This window comes from Micropterus salmoides, unplaced genomic scaffold (assembly GCF_014851395.1).
Source record: "Micropterus salmoides isolate LMB-PRFRI ecotype aquatic unplaced genomic scaffold, ASM1485139v1 Ms_hic_scaffold_18, whole genome shotgun sequence".
Lineage (NCBI taxonomy): Eukaryota > Metazoa > Chordata > Actinopteri > Centrarchiformes > Centrarchidae > Micropterus > Micropterus salmoides.
Window position 1 is genome coordinate 12,175,634 of NW_024040928.1, and position 20,328 is coordinate 12,195,961.

The window sequence follows — 20,328 nt, forward strand, 5'->3', positions numbered from 1 at the left end:
CATACATTCCTGCAGCAGCAGGGATGCAGGTTAAAGCGACCTGTGCTAAATGCCTTTGATAGAAAAGCCTTGGCCCTTCTGCAATCCTCTTAGTCCCTGGCTTAGATCCCTCTGTGTCCCCATGGAGGACAAATACACCTCCTCTCACTCATCTCATCTAGTTTATCGTTCACATCTACACCTTTCGACCTACTTCCACCTCCATTCTGATGCCATGGGTGCAAAGCGACAGGTGGTGGTGCACAAGCATAAGTGGGAAGACTGCAAACGAGTGCATGTACAGTAGGTTGGGGGGGAGGAGGATGCAGAAAAAGTGGCTGAGCATGAAAAAAAACCCTGAGACGTATCAGGAAAAACAGGATGGGTATGATCCGAGGCTTTTGAACAACAGGAAATAGATAGTGGATGAATAATTTAATAGATGCCATTAGTGAATCCACAATGTGGGGAAAGAGCAATGGCATATAGTGTGTTTGTTAGAGGCTAATTAAGAAATGAATGGTGAATGTGACACAAAATAGGTGGATGAGTGGGAGGGGTAAAGTCCTAAAATTAACCAGGACATTAAATACACAGCATATCTTGTGTTTTCTCATATTTGGGGCGAGAACGTGCCAGTATTTTATGCTCTGCCATTTATCACTTGAAAGTACAGTGTTTCATACAATAAATTAACACTTTCCTATATGTTAACCAATGCATACAGTTTGAGAGTTACAGTAGAGACCTGATGGTCCCTCCAGATTAGCAACGGCTTCTCTTCCAGTGACCTGCTTTCCTGCGTAACACGTGGAGTGACGTGGAAGTAAGCTCTTTTGGAGCTAAAGCCAATTTACCCCAAAGATTAGGGCAGATCTGTCTGGACAGACCAAAGACACAACCTACCTCTGCCTCTCACACACACACACACACACACACCTTTCAGAGCCCTTTCCATCCTGTGGTTCTCCAGGATGGAGGAGAGAGAGAGATGAAGAAAGAAGAGGAAGGAGGAGAGAGAGAGAGGAAATAGGAAGATGGGGGATGGGAAGGCTTCGGCTCCAGATTAGGTTCTGAGTGGGTGACATCTAGATCTGATGTGTGATCTTGTGCACACACTAAAACTGACACAAAGACACACAAACAAACTCTGGGGTGCTGACATTGTCTTTATTTCAGTTATATGTGCATCCAGAAGCCGTGTCACTTTCATCTTTGATAAGACAATGAAATAACCATTAGTTTTCTTTAAAAAAAAGCTCTTTTCAGGATGAGTTTCCCTTCAGTCCTACATGGCAAAGAGACAATACTGAGCTGAACGTCTGATCTCATATTCTTGCACTTCAGCTACATTGCACAGCAAAAAGAAATAAATCATGAGGACCCACAAAAAATATTATAACAAAGATACCCACAAACTTGCATAAATACTATAAGAAACTACAGCCCCCCCCAAATTGTTTTAAACCATGTTTTTAACTCACAATGAAGACAAAGAAAATAGCACATCCTTCTGTAAATGCAGCACATCAGTTTGAGACAGCAGAGAAATGTGAAGTCCAAGACAAGTCAGACTGGTATATGGTTTAGTTGAATACAATAGATGGCAGTTTTGAGAACGTCGTATTGTGATTTTTTCGTTTGCTAACTTTGCTCAACTCTAAGTATTCGTAAACAAAAATCCCCCCCCCCCCCCCCCCTCCCAAAAACCAAGAAAAAAAACCTTTGGTATAAACTTCTGCATGTTCTTTCGTTGGTAATAGTTAAATTAATTAAAACTCTTTTAGAGCACTAGAAAATAACTTAGCACATTAAAGACTATTTAAGCTTTCAGTTAAAACATAACTGGAATCCAGAGTACAAAAGTTGGAGGTGAATTTTGGTTGATTAGTGGATGCTGCTGAGCAGTTTGTAGGTCCTTGGATATTTTGGTCCTATTGTGGTCCAAAACACAGTTGGACAGAAGAGCAGGGAGCCTACATGATCAGCATTTTGTATTCTTTGATTAAAAAAAAACTGTTATAGACACAACCAACACCCCTCTCTCCCTCTCAAATCCTGAAACCTTTACAGACACACCCACAAACACACACTGCTACCCTTTCATCTTTCCAAGTTGGTTGCAAATCACATCCTTCTACATTATTTGCAGGGAGGATGAAGCCGGTCTGGTTTGAACTTCCCTCTCCTCCCTCCTTCTCTGGCCCTTAAAATCAACTGTCCTCTTTCTGTTCATCGCCAACGCAAGCCCTCTTCTTTCTTTATTCTCTTTTCGCTCTGCCTTTCCTCTGCCTCTTCCCATTATCCTCCACTTCCTCCACTTTGCTGTGACCGTTAGTTACCATAGAGGTGCCGTTTGCAACGGGCTTGCCTCCCTTATGCGTGGAGGAAGGTTTGCCTCGGTAAGCGTGGTAGTAGAAGTTGGCAAAGAGGATGATGAAGGTGACAGCGTAGCCAATCAGAGCCCACTGCATCCAGGCGGGGAATTGACAGCCTGTGTAGAGGGAGTGGCCAGCATGGCCGATGGTCACGTGGAACTGGATCTGTTGAACACAAAATGTAGACACCAAAGTAAAATAATGAAGCAAAACCATAAACAAACGTGCAGAATGTATGTATAACAGTATGTTTTTCAAAGTCACATGCTTTGGGTTGGGGCATGGCAGCCAATACACATCTGCACTTTTAACACACACAAAATATAGGCATACAGGAATACACACCATCTGAATAATGGTGAGGTATTTCTTCCACCAGAGGTACTTCTGCATCTGAGGTCCCAAAGCTGCCAAACCATAGTAACCATACATGACGACGTGGATGGAAGAGTTGATGGTTGCACCAAAAAATGCTGTGGAAAGATTAGAGGGTTAAATTTGTATGAACTGAATGCCAGTGCTTCATGAGTCAGACGATCTAAGACCCATCCAAGACCCATCTGATGAATTTAACATCTGGACAGCATCAAAGACCCTGTTACTCACATTGTCCACCGGGGACCCATTTGATGCCAATCCACCAGAGGATGAACATGGTGCAGTGATGGTAGACGTGGAGGAAGCTGACCTGGTTGAACTTCTTCCTCAGGATGAAAAAGACTGTGTCCAGAAACTCCACTCCTTTGGAGATATAGTACCACCAGAGAGCAGATGCTATCTGAAGACATAAAACAGGGTGAATGATTGCAGCTCACAGCGGAGTATCTCAGACACTAACACCACCGTATAGGATAGCATCTTTGAAAGGTAAAGCCTGATTCCAGACATGTAGGACAGTGGAGTGAATCATTACTACTGCAGAGAGCTGTTTTTACAACTATAAATGTCAACAAAGCATATGAGAAAAGTACAAAGTACTAAAAAAAGCTTATAAGTAATATCACATTGTAGAAGGGACCGTTAGGATCATAGTACACTGAACCACTGGAGGGCATACCAAATACTCAGATATCATATTAAGAGTAATTCTATTATATCAAGTATATTACTCCCATTTGTATTGATGCTTTTTAATTATATGTGAATAAATTATGCAAACTGCCTGAAATCAATATTTAATTTGTATTCAACTGTACACATATCTTAAGATATACATATACATATCAAGTGCCAGGACTTAAGAATGAGATTAATTATTATTAATATATGTTAAGAGACTTGGTTGCCTTATATATATATATCTCAGATGTATTCACTTTCTCAAAACAACATGCCACAAAGCACTCTGCGTTGTGTTCTCTTCATTCCTCCCAGCCCGACGCGCGCTCTCTAAGATACGGCCGGATGCCATCATTAAAGGGCGTGGCCTGAAGGTGGAGATGGGGATGGAGTGTTACGGTGGTGAGACCAATTACTCCCGCCTATCTGAGTGCAGGCCACGCCCTCTTTGTCCTGATATCGCTGCAGATAGAAACTTTTATCTCTCAATCCTCCCTCTGTTTCTTTCATCCTTTAACCTGCGGCAAAACCAAATGCACTGATATACGGAAACAGTGATCTCCTTAACGTCAACAGTAGGATTACAACATCCACGCACTTGGAAGACTTCGAAAAAACACCTTGCTTTATAGGTGATTAGCAAAAGTTAATGCATTGGTTTGTCAAATTGATCCTATTTTCCCAGGGTAAGTTTGGTACTTGTGTACAGGCATATGTGAATCTCTGCGCTGTGATGTGTTAGGTGATGTGTGTGCTAGAGAGAGCTTACCCTGACTTCATTGACATCATTGGAGTAGTTGACAGGCTGACAGAGGTAGCTGTACCCGGCTGCTCTAGAGCCTAGTAGGAGCTGATGGGTAAAAAGAGGAAAGGAAGTCAGAAAGAGGCTTAGAGGAAAATGGTTGACTGAAGGATCCATTTACAAGTTATTTCAAGCAAAATAATTATTTTTTTCAACATTTCATGTTCTGCCAAAATGTTTTGAGTTTTCTATAAAACCAGAGGGTTTTTAGAAACAACTGAGAGCTTTCAGACATTTCAGGGATTGGAGATTGTTGCTGCAATAGACTCCATCTTCTGCTCTGCTCTTCAGTGTATCACAAAACACACACTATGTGCTGCAAAAGAATTAATCAGATGCACCACCACCTGCTACATGCTTAGGTCTAGTTGAGATAACATGAGAGACTAAACTTACAGTTATATTAACAACCATTTAAATAGCACATTAAAGTGGTTCTATTGTGAGTGTCTCATACATTAAGTGGTAGGTTCCTCACAGTGGGCAGTATCACTTGTATCAAAACAAGTGATATTTCAGGTGAGAGTTTAATAATGTCTTTTGACTTTTAAGCCCAATCTTTTTATAGTTTCTAAGTTATAATTTGTATTTTCTATAAAAACAGTACTCTATGATTTTATGTCTGGTAATCTTTCTGTTATTTTGTTAACAGCGTTCAGGTGTAGTGATGGAACAGTGGATAAGACACATGCCTTTGGTGTGAGAGACCTGGGTTTAATTCACCACTGTGACACATACACCAGTGTGTCCCTGAGCAAGACGCTTAACCCCTAGTTGCTCCAGAGGCCTGCAACCTTTGACATACTTAGCAATTGTAAGTCGCTTTGGATAAAGCATCAGCTAAATGAATAAATGTAATTTAATGTAACATGTCTCTGTAGCCTGCAGGGAAAGCCATTTTCAAAAAGTGGTGCCGAGTCCTCACCTCTTTGGCGATATAGAAATTGAGGACCACCATGCTGAAGTTGTAGACTATGAGGGTCTTCCTGAGTGTGTAGGGCTGGCGGTCCTGCATGTATCTAGGCCCCGCCCACAGGAAGAGCAGGTACAGGCAGCTGATGGCCAGAGTGGGGAGGGGAGATGACATCATCGGCCACTTCTCCACCCTCTTGTCTGAAGGAAAAAGGGGTTCATTTCAATGATTGGAAAACTGTGAGGTGTAATGGTGGAGCAACATAAGGACACACGGCTAACACACACACCCTCTCCCACAACCTTTATCAACCACTCGACACTAGTCTAGTACTTTCAACATACTTTTATAAATTTTTGCCCTTTTGTTGCTGTTTCCATTATTCTTATGGATAATGACAACAATTTACTTACCAGCCCCCTTGTAAAGATACAGGTACAGTGCACTGGAAGTCCCCTGTTTGACCATATTATCTGAACTACGCATTTGGAGGTGAAAACAGACTGAATGGAAAGTATATTATAACTACCTCTGGTCATTTCCTGGTTCAACTTTGACCTGAGAGAATTTGCTATGGAGTTATGCTCTCATTTTCCGATGCAATTAATAATTGTATGCTGACTTTAACATGGTCAAATTGCAAGAAGTTTATAATCTGTGTTATCTGTTCTCTTCTGTGCAATACCCCGGTGACTAAAGTCTTATCATAACCCAAAAGATTTGCCTGATAATTTGTATGACAGTGATAACAACGGACATGATTCAGTGTTGGTCGCAGTGAAGTAAGTAAAAAAAAAGTCTTACCTGCTATAGTAAGGCCCCATTTGTAAAATTCTACAGTGTCATTCACAAAATGTGTTACAACCTCCATGGCTCTGGTCTCGATTATACTGTGGCAGGCAGAGAAAGAGAAAGAAAGAGAGAGAGGGAGAAAGGCAAGACAGGCCAGGTCAGCGAGAGCCACCCAAATTAAATTACAAGCCATACGTAGCCTATCAGTTTAACTAATAGCATGAGGAGCTACATAACACCACAATATCATTTTGTGCTCTTAGTACATGTCACTCTACTAATACTCTTACTGCCACATCTCTGCCATGACTTGCCTGCAATTGCTGATGTACACATATTTATCAGGCCAAAGATAATGGCCTATTAAACTGACTTTTCAGGGTGTTGAATTCTTACCAGACAGTATGTGAGAAGTGAGAGTCTTTGAGACAGGGATTTGTATTATGCTGTGTCGTACTATATGCTAAAGTGTGGAATTATTCAGCTTATAATAAATGCATAGATAAAGTTTTTTCCATTACATTCTCTCTCCACACTGCTGAAAACATCCTAAATGGCCGCACGAAGCCTCTCTTCACTTGCCGCTATTTGAAATGGCATGGTAACATTATCTTCCACAAGAAGCTAATGCCCTTTCCATTGATTCTTATGATTGCTGATCAGTCACAACAGTTTGAGATTTGTAGGAAATAGGATGGAGGACACTGGGTAATTCCTCATTCTCTGTTCCTGACACTTTCCTCTCTCTCTCTGGCAGATAGATTTAATACTATTAAAGCGCCTCACTTACTAACAGGACAAGTCTGACATAAATAAATCAAACTAAAAGTTACTAATACTGGTACATATCACATGGAGAGAGAGAGGGAGAGGGAGATGGACACCTCATTGACTTTAATTAATCACCTTTACATAACAAACAGTTCTTATCCACCTGAGAGCTGAGAGCAGGTGTCCCTATATTAGTCTATAATTAATCCCGACGCGTCAGATCAGCTGCCCTTTAAATAATTCATTGCTCTGTAGACAGTGACTACTGGCCACCGATTAGTGTTCACTGACAGGAAAGTGCTGAGTATTTAGAGCAATATTACACATGGGTGTGAGCACTAGATAATCTGCAGGATGGACCGTTTTTTTGCAGGACTTCCCATAATAACATGCCCACCAGGGGTTCGTTCAGTTGCAGTGGGTCGAGGGGAATGAGATGGAGAGGGTTAACAGGGTTTGTGCGCACACAAAAAGACAGGGGCGCATGTGTCAGCAGGTTTCGCTCGGACCGCTCAAGAGGCTTATATTCAATTGATCTACGAGCTTACATGTAGGCCTAAGTACAAATGCCCAACGACCCAAAAGCCTGCTTGATTGTTATCTGCCTGCATGCGTGGTGGCACTCTAAAAAAAAAAAGAAAGAAAAAGAAACATTGAACGTGAAGAAAATTGGCCCACTATTAGTAACTTATAACACGGTTATTGTATTTTGCTATGCAGCCTGAAAGATATCTCACAGGATAGCGAAATTAATTTTAAAACAGGTGTAGCTCTCCCACAACCAATAAAATAATTTACACTTGTTTTATGTTAATTCAAATGTTCGTTTTTGCAGACTTAACAGGTGGGTGGGTGGAAGGCGCTGGGGGAATAAGATTAAGTTAGCTTTATTGCCAAACTATAAAAAGTGTCTCCCTTAGCCCACTTACAAATAATTAATAGGTCGTAGACAAAGGGCTGGGCTCTTTCCCAGCAAGGCTCCTTCATGAACCCCTAAAATAAGACCAACAACACGGAGTTGGCCGGTTTTTAAGGCAAATGCAGGAAAAACGTTTAGCTTGCTCAAAACCAAATTACGGCAACAAGGCACACACACGCATACATTGTCAAAAAGGATCCAGTTACTTACGTCCTCGATATTTAAGAGCGTGTAATGACATCCGGTGCAATTTGATGCCCAACTCCTCTCAGTTACTGCTTCGCTCCCGTTCTTCCTCCCCCGCTACTGCTGGTCAGTTTTTACACCGCGCCGGTTACAGTTCGACATTAAACAGCAATTTGGCAAGAAACTAGACAAGGCAAGTGAAAATCTATGACTAAGACAGGCCAATTATGCATTCAGTCCGTGCCGGCCGCTCAGCCTCATCATCTTCTCGCAATCTCCTAGACACCGAGGGAAGCCAGATGACTTTGCGCATGCGGGAACTCACTGTCGTGTATGTGTGCGCGCGCGGCAGCCGTCGGATGCTCATGGCCGTTGGATTTTTGTGACAAAGACGATTACTTTCTTCTGCTCCTCCTCGGTATTTACTACAGCTGTTTAACTAAATAACTAGTGAACCGACTAATCAAGCAACACACTGATCTACTGATTCATCAAAAGACTTAATAAAAAAACAACAACAACTAAATAAATATTTTCGAGAAGAGTGACACGTACAATGGAATTTTAAGCTAAGCATATGTTTCCCACTTCTTTTATACAGTCTATGGTTTCCACATCCTAAAAACAAATGTCCACTTCTATGTACTTTGGCCCCTGCAGGTATCTGGCGATAACACGCCCTGTTGTGTGTGCCAGGGCTTTCCCACTAGATGGTGCTGTCAAGCTACCATCTTCTGTTCACCAGACCTGGGAAGAGATGAGGTTTCTGCTAAGGAAGCCTGACTTTACAGTAAGTCAACAATGAAGTTACTTGTAACATGTAGTCTACACAAAAATCCTGCTAAGGAGCATTGTTAGTTCATAATGCAGCGTACTGTATTATTGTTTGCTGTACAGTCACCATACAAACACTGTGTGTCAAACGTGAATTACCAAACCAGTGAAATGTAGCTGTGAGTGTCTGCAGTGCTTCATGTACATTCAGGGTCTTTTGCCATCTTTGATAACCAGATTCATTTAGAAAGGATCCATTGTTCTATCCTTTTCCTGTGTCATTTATTTATGGATTTGTACTTACTTTGATTTTCCATGAGCTTTGTGACACATCCAGCTGAACTGTGCAAACCTGGTCCAAAGACCAAAGAGCTGCTAGTGTCTTCCAAAACAGTAAAGGAATACAGTGTGTGTGTATGGAGGAAACAGTTGGTCCGTGGACCATGTGTTGGTGATTCAGACGAATACACAAATCTGAGACATAAATCTATCTTTTGAATCCTGCTGAGGGCCAAAGCAAATGTGCGTGTTCCTGTGTGCATGAACCAAATAACATGGACACTACAACATCCCTCTGTACAGTACTTCATAATTTCACTCATGGAAAAATGCACCGTGTTTAAATGCTGTTAGATATCTTGCAAATGAAAGTTAGCATATGCACATTCATTGTTTAGCTGTGAATTCACAACCTATATATCAACACAATAACATCTATACTCAGCATACAATCCTTTACTACTGTGATTTGCCATATCACTGATAAATCTATGACCTAAATCTAGAAAGCATGACAGGTATTGTCCACTTAATTTGGCATAAGTGATAATGTAAAGTCAAGTAAATTCTGTATGCACACTACAAAGAATAAACAACAAGAAAAGTTGTTTCTCCTCCACACTATTCCACATTTGCCTTGATGGTTCAGTTCAAGACTGAAATTGCACTGTAATTATGGTACTCAGAGTTATTTGCTCAGGCAACACAAAACCTCTCATTTCTTAAATGGACAATCCCAAAAGCAACCTCTCCATCCCGGCCTAAAGATGAGAAGCTTGGTTTTGGAGAAAGGTTTGTGTTGGAGAAGAACATTTGTCATTCAGGCTGCTTATCGGTGCAGTGATTGTCTGTAGGCTTCATGTGTAAATACTGTAGAAGCCATGTCTACACCTGCAGCTTAAACTGCAGCTGGTATCACTTTCCCATCCTTGAGGTGGTGCGGGTTGGCGCATGTAGCAGAACTGGTCTGAAAATGACCAAACATATCTCCCATGAGTAAGATCCAAATTTGTTTTCATGAGGTAAAAAAGGAAGAGCTCCATTGGTTTTTGTCAGATTCACCTGTCTGCCTGCCTACCATTGGTCTTAATTATCTTGTACACACACACACACACACATTCATATCTGTGTGGTCCTTGTGGCAGGCAAGTTGGTTTGGCGTATTCAGAGTGTGGTAAATGCAGAATGTGAAGGAGGCACGTTGGCGGTTCTATAATCAGAAATGTCATGACTACTGGTCTGTAGTTCCACCAACCACATCAGGGCAACCTGGAAGGTTGGGTTGGCTGCAGATTGTGGGTTGAATAAATACACTTAATATTAGAATAGCCCTGAATAGTGCGGAAACAACTCTTGGCTGTGTTACACGGAGGCAGAGTTTCTTTGTAAAGTGGCATGGCTCATTTGACATCTGGAAAGTGTGTTCCGTTACAACATAAAAGACAATTAACTGCAAAGTAAAGATATGGTTATACATTAGCATTGCCTTAGTTACATGCTGTGTTGTACAAGTGAAATACTTACATTTCCTGTGAGGTCATTAGTGACGTTTTGTTATAACAGAAAATGTGGGGGGAAACTTAGAAAGGCTATCTGCAATCAGATATTCAAGTTGGAGGAAATAAAAAAGAAGACATCTCGGACCAGTGGGCCGAGATGTCTTCTTACGGCTTCCTCCCACCATCCAAAGACATGCAGACTAGGTTAATTGGTGACCCTAAATTGTCCTTAGGTGTGAGTGGTTGTTTGTCTATGTGTGGCCCTGAGATGGACTGGTGACCTGTCCATGGTGTACCCCGCCTTTCGCCCGATGTAAGCTGGGATTGGCTCCAGCCCCCCGCGACCCTGTACGCAGGATAAGCAGTTGACGATGGATGGATGGACATCTCGGACCATCTAGAACATGGTGTGTAAGATTTCAGAGTGAGAAGAGGGTCAAGATGACAGAAACAAACTATTTTACCACATCCTTGAACAATAAGAAGAGCACCAAATAACACAGAGCCAAATATACACTCTTTAAAAGTGACGTAGGACCCAAAAGAACAGATTGGCATCATTAAAAACAAGTATTTTTTGCATTATGATTGCATTTAAAATGGGTAAAGGTTAATAAGGGCTTCATGAGTTTTCAATTTTGTCATTAGGGAAGCATGTTATATTACCACAGAGCTTTGATTCACATGTTGGAAAGTACCAGTAATATTTAGAGACCTTATAAAATGGTAGTTGCAACAAAGCAGTCCAATGCTTCTCTTAATGCTTTTTTCAATGCCTGTTTGACCTGTATCTATGCTATGTGTATGTGTGTCAATGCGACTATATAGTAGAGTTTAAGTATCATGTCTTGGTGACTGAACTTCCTGTTTTCACTCTTCCTATTTGCTTCCTCTGTCTTCTTTCTTTCTTTTTTTTCTTCATTCTTGCCCTGTTTGGTATTTCTTTTATCTCACTTGACTCTTGGCCTATATATTGTGTTTTCACGACCTGTAAAGTTAGTGTCTGTTAATCTTATGCACTCTTTATCACTTTTTATGGACTTCATATTTCATTTTACATCTGGCAGTGCCATTTTGAAAGGGGTAAACATTTCACAATTTCCAACTAAGCAAATGCCAGAGCATAGCCATCTTTTTGTAGCCCCCAAAGCATCCAGCAGAGATCTATTAGCTTATGATTTATGCTGGAACACACTGTGCACAAACCACCAAAATCTCTGTTGGGGAAATTTCCTTCTGTAGGGCACATTCGCAGCCAACCACCTGGGATGAACCATTTTCCACATACCTCTGGAGCAGTGCACTGCTGTAAAAAAAGCCTTTGGGAAATACCACTTTTTCCAAAACATTCCCTTAGTAAGGGGCTAATTTATTTCACACGGGCCTGTAACTGGGATAGGTTGGACGTCAATATCTTGCTACATGATGTGTCTGTTTGCACATGCAGAAAAACTCATACTGCACTGGGAGACACATGCATACATCAACACGTTATTGTCATCATGACTGGCTGAGATCTGGGAGGATTTTTGATGGTGTGTGAGGGGAGTAGCACATATAGGAATAACTCAGTCAAGATGATTTCTCGAGTCCTGCCTCTGTTTCAGCACGTGCGGCCAGGAAATTACAGGCTTAAGGAGATTTGGCTCTTAGAGTGTGTATATATACTTACTTTTCTCAATGGTTTCTCTGTGTGTTTGTACTATAGGTGAGTATGCATGTGAACCCAAGTGTGAAGTCTCTGTCACTTTATAGCTTTGTCTGCAAAATGCACATGTATCCTAAGGCAGGACTAAATAATTGCATTTTACTATAGACTGGTATTTTACCATCAGGTTAAACACAGTGGGTTATAGCATTCTCATATGCAGAAAAGTGCAACAGTTTCCCATAAACGACTAAATTCATGCTCCTTTAATTTGTGCTCCTGCCCAAACTATAGTTTCTCCAATTTCATCTAATTGCCCTGAGTCGTTTTCTTTCACAGTTCTTGTTTAATCTGGATCAAGTCCACTCCATCAGAGTCTTTTCATATGGTTTTAATTTGAAAGGCATATGCATCAGGCTGTGATTTAACTGGCTTCATTCAGTAGCTGATCCTGCTCTGTCTATAGTGGCTCACTAGATGTGGCATTAGGTCACAGCTTGTGCCATTTTGAGGATAACTGGGCTTTTTTTACTGCTTCCCATAAAAAAGGATTTGCACACATATATATGTACTCCTGCACACACACAGTGTCTTGTCCTCATCTGACCTCTGTGTAAGGGGAACCCCTCCCCCGCTGTAGTGTGTTGCAAGAAGTGCGCAAGGCCCACATGTATAAAGTACCTCAACACAGGGCCGATGATGGAGCACCAAATTTTCCTGTTATACTGTTAATGTTTAACCTTTCTTTTTTTCTTTTTTCCTTTCTTTTGCTCATTCATTTTCCCTCCCCCGTCTCGCCCAAATTCTCCTGTTGCAGTCATTCTACAGTTTCTATTTATTCTGTTTTCCACTCATTCACTGTGTTATGCTTCCTGTCTCTCAACTCTTAACCATTTTCATTCATCATCATCTTTCAGAGGCAGTTTCTCTTCTGTTTTTTTTTTTTTTAGTTTCCTCCACATGTCACATGTCCATCCACACACTTCAGTCTGCGTTTGCATGCACACACACACACTCAATTTGTTTACCTTTATTTATACAAAGTAGGCTTGCTGAGCATTCAGCGTAGCCCTGTTTACAGTTAACTGGAAATTAAATATGATATTGCAGTATAACAGGAAGAGACACAAGCTGAAAACAACAATAAACAAACAGAATAAGCAGTTACAGGAATTATTTAGAATGGTCTTGATATTACAGAGTAATAAAATCTTTAGGCGGCTTTGCAAATAATTCCAGTAAAATTAATCTTTACTGAATCACTTCTTGTAAATAGTCCCTGAAGCATCAGTTAATCATTGCAGCAAGTTAAATATGAACCACACTACTTGAGACTTAAAGCTAAGATATCAGATGGCGATTTTCTGATAAGGTCTTCTTAAAAAAAAAATACCAGTAATTATTACATCCAAGAACGGCAAACCAACCATATCATTTAAAATGGTGAGTATTATAATTATCTCCAGTAGTAAAGCTTGGTTATCTAAATCTAAGGGTTTAAGTGTGGAGTCAGACGGTACTGCTTCAACAGCCCTCCTCTTACAACTCAGACTGAAGTCAAGATAGATTTGAGCATATAGTTATATTCATTTTACACTATTATAATTTCTCTGACTCAACTGTGTAAAATAGTTCTGTATAAATAAAGATACATTTGATAATAAAACAACTGATGGTGGACTGGTGAACCGAGGGCCCAAAATCAATCCCTCCGGCACACCCGTAGTAACTGCTAGGAATTCAGACCCATATGTGTCCATTCTCACACATGTCTGTCTGATATGCAAAGTAATTGACTAACATGATAATTGAAGACAAAATGTTTACTGTAAGGAGTAATTGGTCTAAGACAACTCAAGGGGCCTGACACTCTTCATCATATTCATTGACAGATAACAGAGGGTCAATCATATTGTTAACTGCAGGTGTTATGGAATTGCAACAACAGTCTCAAATATTATTGTGCACCAGGCATGACATATTTCAGATGTTTTCAGAGCACATCATAAGGTGTACAAAAAAAGCAGCTATAATTAATAATCTTATAATAACAATGGAACAAATTAGTATTTGAAAACAATATGACAATGTGAAAAGTTGTAGTGATGAATCTGCTGAGAATTATAACGTGAATCTGCAGCTCCCCTGGGCTTTATGGAGCTTTATAGAAAGTTTCAGCTCAGTGTTTAGCTGTCCGGCCCTCATATTGTTTTCGGCATCAAATGGTAGACAGACAAAGTTAGAGACTAGCTGGTAAACATAGTGGTGTATTTAGCCAGATATTTCCTCCAGGAGTTGGAAGAGACCAAAAACAGAGCTAAAAGAGTGTGAATATTATGGACTGACATTCATCAGGCGGACAGAAACACGACACCAAATGAATGACAATGTTGCTCCATTACTGCCGGATGTTTAAATAAGCAACTGTTTTGCTTACAAGTCCACCATATTAACTTAAAAGGTGATGATATGCCAACATGTGTGCCCCCTTTATGGTTTACTATAATATTTTCATTACCTGTAGTCACAACCTGTAGGTCACAGATGAGTGCAAACCACAGAATGAGGTCTCAGTTCTCAGGTCTCTTGATCTGTCGAAGGAACAACCACCCTCTGATGAAATCTGAGTCTCGGCTCTAAGCTGCAGGACTGACATTCTTTGTCCTGGCTTTGGTCACACTGTAACCTATTAAGTGATCCTAAAAAACTGTTGTTTCATGCACTTAATCAAAACCAGGCTTGGAAAATAAATGCCGGACATTTCGGTTAATTATGAAGATAGCTTTTTGAGTGAAATAGTCCTCAAAATTGAATGATGTGTTTTATTTGTCACTGTTTATTATTATTATTAAGCTCAAATATATTCTCTGTAACGTTGTGATGATGTCATCATGCTGAGTTCACAGCACATTTAATTACACCACATATGCACCCCATTAACCTCTATGACCAAAATCCACTTGTAAAAATCCAGTTATGATTAAACTACAGCTCCCTACCTGTTACATTAACAATGTTATTACACAATATGGAATACACTGTGACAAGCTCCTCATTGCCCACTTTATGGGCTCTTACATAGTATTGAATGCGCATTCTTGATGTGAACAGCATTATTGTCTTATGTAATGAGTATGATCATATTTTGAGGGAAAATATTTTCCTCCTTAGACTAAAGCTGGCTGGAAGCAGTTACACTTTGTTCACTGACTTGCCATTACTACATGAAATGTGATTCTCAGGACTTTGCCTCGCTGGCACCCAGTGCAGCCACTTATTTTGACTGTGTTGAGCAAAATTCTGTCATAGGCATGGTGTAATTTAAATCTATAAAAAAAACAAGTACCGCTACACAAAACGAGTTATTAGATCAGTTTTAGTGTTACAAGAAGTTTGAAGTGTAGCCAGCAGAGAGGGTCTGTAACTGGAAAGCAAGAGTCAACATGAGGTACTTCCAGCACAATGTGGTCACTAATTATATTTACAGCTGGTTCTGGACCAGCTCTGCCAATAAGCCCATAATGGGGACTTAGTTAATGGGCAGATAGGCCACACTGCCAATTTACATTTGCTTGAGCTCTGCTTTCTGGCCTGTTTTGTTCAAATGTAATAAACAAATTAAAAAATATATTGTTGCTGTTGTTGAGTGCTACCTGTGTTGGCATTTACGTTTATAGATAAACTGCAAGATAGGTTACAACAATAGGTTACAATAATTAAGCTAAAAAAACAAACTTGGTGGCTACCTAGGACTCAGATAAATCCAAATTCAGTTCACTCAATAATTTTTTATAATATAAAATTACTTTCATTTTATTGACCTGTTATTGCTTACTTCTGTTGTCATGATTGTGACATTGGGTTTTGTCCCTAGATACATTGGCTAAATTGAGTTAGATGCTGTGTGACACTGCTATTAGTCCTATTTACTTAAATTAAAGAAATTAAAATTTTAAGATGGAAAATTTGTGTTTTTCCCAGCAATACTGTAAATAGTCATCAAAGCCATTGAGTGTGTACCTACACATACTGATAGTACACTAATATTATACATGCCATATTAATCTTCATACAGTATTACACTGTTTTGTAGTAAGTCAACAGGAACTAACCACCAACAGGAAATGTCTCAAGATGTGAAATGGCAGTCGTCAGTCAAAGTTTTATTTTGGAATATTCTTGCTAATTGAACCTAAAGGGATATTACAGTGATATTGTATGTTACATACAAAAGTTTGGGGGACTTGCAACAGACAGATAAAAAAACTACTAGGTAGTACAACTCAAGAGCATATTTTATTAGAACGTTCCTGACAGTTAAATACATCTTTCAAACTCCATACCCCTACTCTATAACGCAGCTTTTCTGTCAAAGATTTTGAAGTGTCAAACCTAACTCAAGATAACCCTGATGACATCCTCAAGGTTACTTTCTCATACTTTGGAAAGCTCAGCTACATAAGACATTATACAACTGTTTTCTGCAGTTGAGTAGTGCTCTCCATGATGAGTAAACTGATCTTTACATGTAAAATCAGTGGAGTGCCCCCTCTCAACAAATACAAAGCAAATTGTTTTTCCTTAATATTTTATTTTCCTTCCTTCCTTTTCAGAGGAACTTGAAATTTTGATCTGTGAGTAGCTCCTTCATTGATGTTGTAACTGGCAGCACATTCCCAATGCAGCAAATTCAGAATATATGCTGACATCTTTGAGTATACTTGATTTAGTCATTTTTCCAGCATGGTCGCACTACATACTTAAACCTGCTTATATTAGTATGTAGTTTGTAATTGGGACAGCATTACTTCTAGGTAGGCACTCCAGGTATAGCAGTCTCTAGTTAATCCTCTACCCCAGAGAGCTCAAAGCCTCTCAGCACTGTCACGTTCTGTTAATGTTAATCTGAACTGGATCCACTGCCAAGGGTTGACCCACTGCCTCCGACCCTGCCACAGCTGAGGTCAGTATCTGACGTCACTCAGAGAGGCTGGGTGACCTGTGCCAGTGTGCTGCACTGTGAGAATTACCGCCAATTACCTGGGTTTAAAATGCCAATGACCTTTGATAACATTATTGGAGTTATTTGGTGTGTAATTGAATTATATAAATAAAAGACAGGGGAAAATATATAATTATATGTGTGTATGCACAGGCTATCAGCTTAATTTGACATTTTTAACAGACGGGAACACCAAGCAGAAAGGAATTTCATTTTGATAGGCAGCTACTTTGTGAAATGGCTGCATTGAGGGGACACATTTGAAACAGTTGTTTTTAGGAAGGAATTCAGTTGTTTGAGTGGGTCTTATTCAACAAATTACTGTCACTCAGAGTTTTGTGTGCTTACAGTAGAGTCCATGCGTGCACAGAAAAGCCCAGGCATGTAGGTATTTGTTAGCTCAATGAATACCCATGTGGAATGTATGGGACAGACCACTTTGTTCTGTGCAGTACGGTGCTATGTTTTCATGTTGCTATTGGTGGTTGACCAAGGATGAGCATAATTACCCACAATCCTTACCCCTTTTTGTGTGCATGTATAGAACAGCTAATCTTGTATAAGCCCTAAGGGGCTGTTATGATAAATCCCATTGTTAGGGTGAAGCTTGTGTGAAATAGGATAAAGGTTATGTATTGTAAGTGTCATTGACTTTGTGGATTCTAGAGTGAGTCACAGCATCTGTAAATAGGGCTGATACCATGGAAAAGACCAGACATGCTCCTCCTGTGCTCATAGAAGTAGAGTTACAATGCATAACCGTAAATTATGTTGTATCTCATAATGTACAGAATAAAAAATAATTTAGTGTGAAGTTTTTACAAACACAAACCAGGTGTGTTTTATGTGTTTGAAACATCCTTTATATATTACCTTGGTCCTGCCAAGTATGAAGACAAGCTAACTACTCCTCTGGATCCACTAACGCAGCAATTACACTTCCTCTAGATGCTGGGGTTGCCCAATATTTACCAAAATTGTCCTAAAATTACCGTGAGTCCCAAAAGCGTCTGTGTCTTGTCATTGTAGGACAGACTTATAACAACATATTTGTCATCTTCACTAAAATTAGTTGCCATTTAAAAGTCATTCATAAAGAGTACAAGAAAAGCACCGAAGAAAAGGCTTTTGGCGGGATTTACTGCAATGTAACTGGCGGAATTTCTATTTTATATTAAATATATATCCCATTTATACAAACCCCATTTACAGAAAAGTTGAGATATTTTCTTTGTCTGTGATTTGTTAATTCATTCAACCTGTATTTAACTGTAGTACTGAATACAAAGAAAATATTTTCAATATATTATATTTTGTAAACATAAACAAAGTTAGAATTTCAAGCCTGCAACATACTCAACAAAAGTTGGGACAGAGTTAAAATAAGATTGAAAAGTGCACAGAATTTTCAAGTAACACCTGGTTTGTGCCAAAATTCACCAGAAATATGTTAGTCAGTTTAAAGGGAACATTTCTCAATGCAAGATTGCAGAGAATTTTGGTCTTTAAAAATCTGCAGTACATAATGTTGTGAAAATTGTGATTTAGGGAATTTGGAGACATCTCAAGGTTCAAGGTTACAAGGTTGTTTATTTATCATTATAAAAGGTTCCATAACGAAAAGAAAGTTTGTAGTCCCTTCATGCTACAGCAGTTAACAGATATTTAAATGTGTATTAAAATATGGTAAAATATAAAAAATAACTGATATAAAATAAACAGTAGGCAATATACAGTTAGTTATATGCAAAGGCTATATATATATAGCCTACATGTAAACACCCACAACATTCCGCAGTGCAATTTTTTTGAATTTTGTGTCTGGAGAGAACGTAAACAGCAGCAACAACATGATAATATCCATTTTTACTATATTTGATCACCAAGCATCATCAATGGAAATACAGAGTCCACACCTCTCATTTTGAGTGTGTTCAGTGTATTTCATAGTTAACACTTGTTTTGGCAATAAAGCCAGAAAAAACTGCTGAAAATTAGTGTAGCAAAGTTTGAAGGAGCTACACTTTTGCCATAGCAGTTATTTGTTAATAATCAATGTGTAAAGGTCAAGGTCAGGAACCACTGTTGAATGTGTGCAACCTTCAAATTACCAGGCGGCACAGTCTGAGAAACCACCATGCTTCTGTGACAAATATCAGCCATATGGCCTCGGGGGTAAAAAACGTTGTCACTTAACACAGTCCCCTGCTGCATCCAGAAATTCAACCAGAAACTGTATTCCCCCATTAGGGTGCCATACATCAATTGTATGCAGAAACACAGCCGAGTTCTCTGGGCCCGAGGTCATCTCAGATGAGCCTAAAGACAGTGGAACCGTTTGCTGTGGTCAGATGAGTCCACACTTCAGCTTGTCGTCGAGTTCTCCATGCCAAAAATGAAAAAGACCATCCAGATTGTTATCAGTGAAAGGCGCGAAAGCCAGCATCTGTGATGGTATGGGGGTGCATCATTGCCCACGGAATGGGTGAGTTGCATCTGTGTGAAGGTACCACTGACGCAGATTCATAAATTGGGATTTTAGAGAGACATGTGTTGCCATCAAGGCGGTGTCTCTTCCTGGGACAACTATGCTTATTTCAGCAGGACAATGCTAAGCCTCAGTCTGCATGGGCTACAACAGCGTGCCTTCGTAGACACAGAGTGCATGTGCTAGACTCCCAAAGAGTCTCCTATTGAAAATGAATAGCGCATCACGAAGAGGAGAATCAGACAATTGTGACCACACAGTGTTAGCCAGCTGATGTTTTGTATCAGAAAGAAAGAAGAATGGACAAAAATCCAATTGTAAAACTGGGACAATTAGTATCTTCACTTCCCAAACTATTAGACAGTATTTTTAAAAGGAAAGGTGATGTAACACAATGGTAAACATGCCTCATTACCAACTTTTAACAAATCCCAAATTTTGTTTTTTTATTGCATTTTGGAAAATATCCCAACTTTTCTGGAAATGGGGTTTGTATTTTAACAGGTGTTTTATGATTATGAATAACCTCTATTTAGTGAATAGCCCCTTTTATTTCTCAGTGAGACAGAGATCAGATTACTATAATACTGGATGCATTCCAGCTAGATATGCCAGTTCCAGGGACTTTGTACTGAGAATGCTAGCTCTCTATCTGACTGGCACACCTAAATGGAACAGAGCCATCACTAATGTTATTTGTTACACCTGTGCTGCTGTAAAAAGTCAAAATAATATGGACTAAATTTTAAAAATACAAATGTGATACTGCCATCAATCAAGGCTGTTTGATTAGCTGTAAGTCACAGCTGTTTTCCTGCTGCGTAAATGATGGTCAAATG

General features: G+C 39.7%; 1 protein-coding gene and 1 long non-coding RNA gene across 2 annotated transcripts in view; one reads left to right on the forward strand and one right to left on the reverse strand.

Annotated features, from left to right (window-relative positions):
- Nucleotides 1–1,130: 1,130 nt before the first annotated feature.
- Nucleotides 1,131–7,961, reverse strand: LOC119909533 (elongation of very long chain fatty acids protein 4-like). The gene is made up of 7 exons (XM_038727793.1): nucleotides 7,824–7,961; nucleotides 5,936–6,021; nucleotides 5,144–5,331; nucleotides 4,186–4,266; nucleotides 2,964–3,135; nucleotides 2,703–2,830; nucleotides 1,131–2,522 (listed from the first exon to the last, which is right to left on the reverse strand). Exons 2-7 carry the CDS (start codon nucleotides 6,000–6,002, stop codon nucleotides 2,241–2,243), a joined length of 918 nt encoding a protein of 305 aa, XP_038583721.1. The 5' UTR covers nucleotides 6,003–6,021; nucleotides 7,824–7,961; the 3' UTR covers nucleotides 1,131–2,240.
- Nucleotides 7,962–8,099: 138 nt separating this feature from the next.
- LOC119909534 overlaps nucleotides 8,100–20,328 on the forward strand; it is a 41,349-nt gene continuing 29,120 nt past the window's right edge. Inside the window, exons 1-2 of the long non-coding RNA XR_005445471.1 lie at nucleotides 8,100–8,217; nucleotides 8,460–8,589. This is a non-coding gene — a long non-coding RNA (uncharacterized LOC119909534). The remainder of the gene's footprint in view (nucleotides 8,218–8,459; nucleotides 8,590–20,328) is intronic.

What these genes read in the sequence shown, in the direction of transcription:
- LOC119909533 (XM_038727793.1), bottom strand. Translation starts at nt 6,002, where the DNA reads ATGGAGGTTGTAACACATTTTGTGAATGACACTGTAGAATTTTACAAA. An exon ending in ATGGGGCCTTACTATAGCAG is followed by an intron (nt 5,332 to 5,935) that starts GTAAGACTTTTT and finishes TTTTTCCTTCAG; the next exon opens with ACAAGAGGGTGGAGAAGTGG. An exon ending in ACCTCACCATTATTCAGATG is followed by an intron (nt 2,523 to 2,702) that starts GTGTGTATTCCT and finishes TGTGTTCAACAG; the next exon opens with ATCCAGTTCCACGTGACCAT.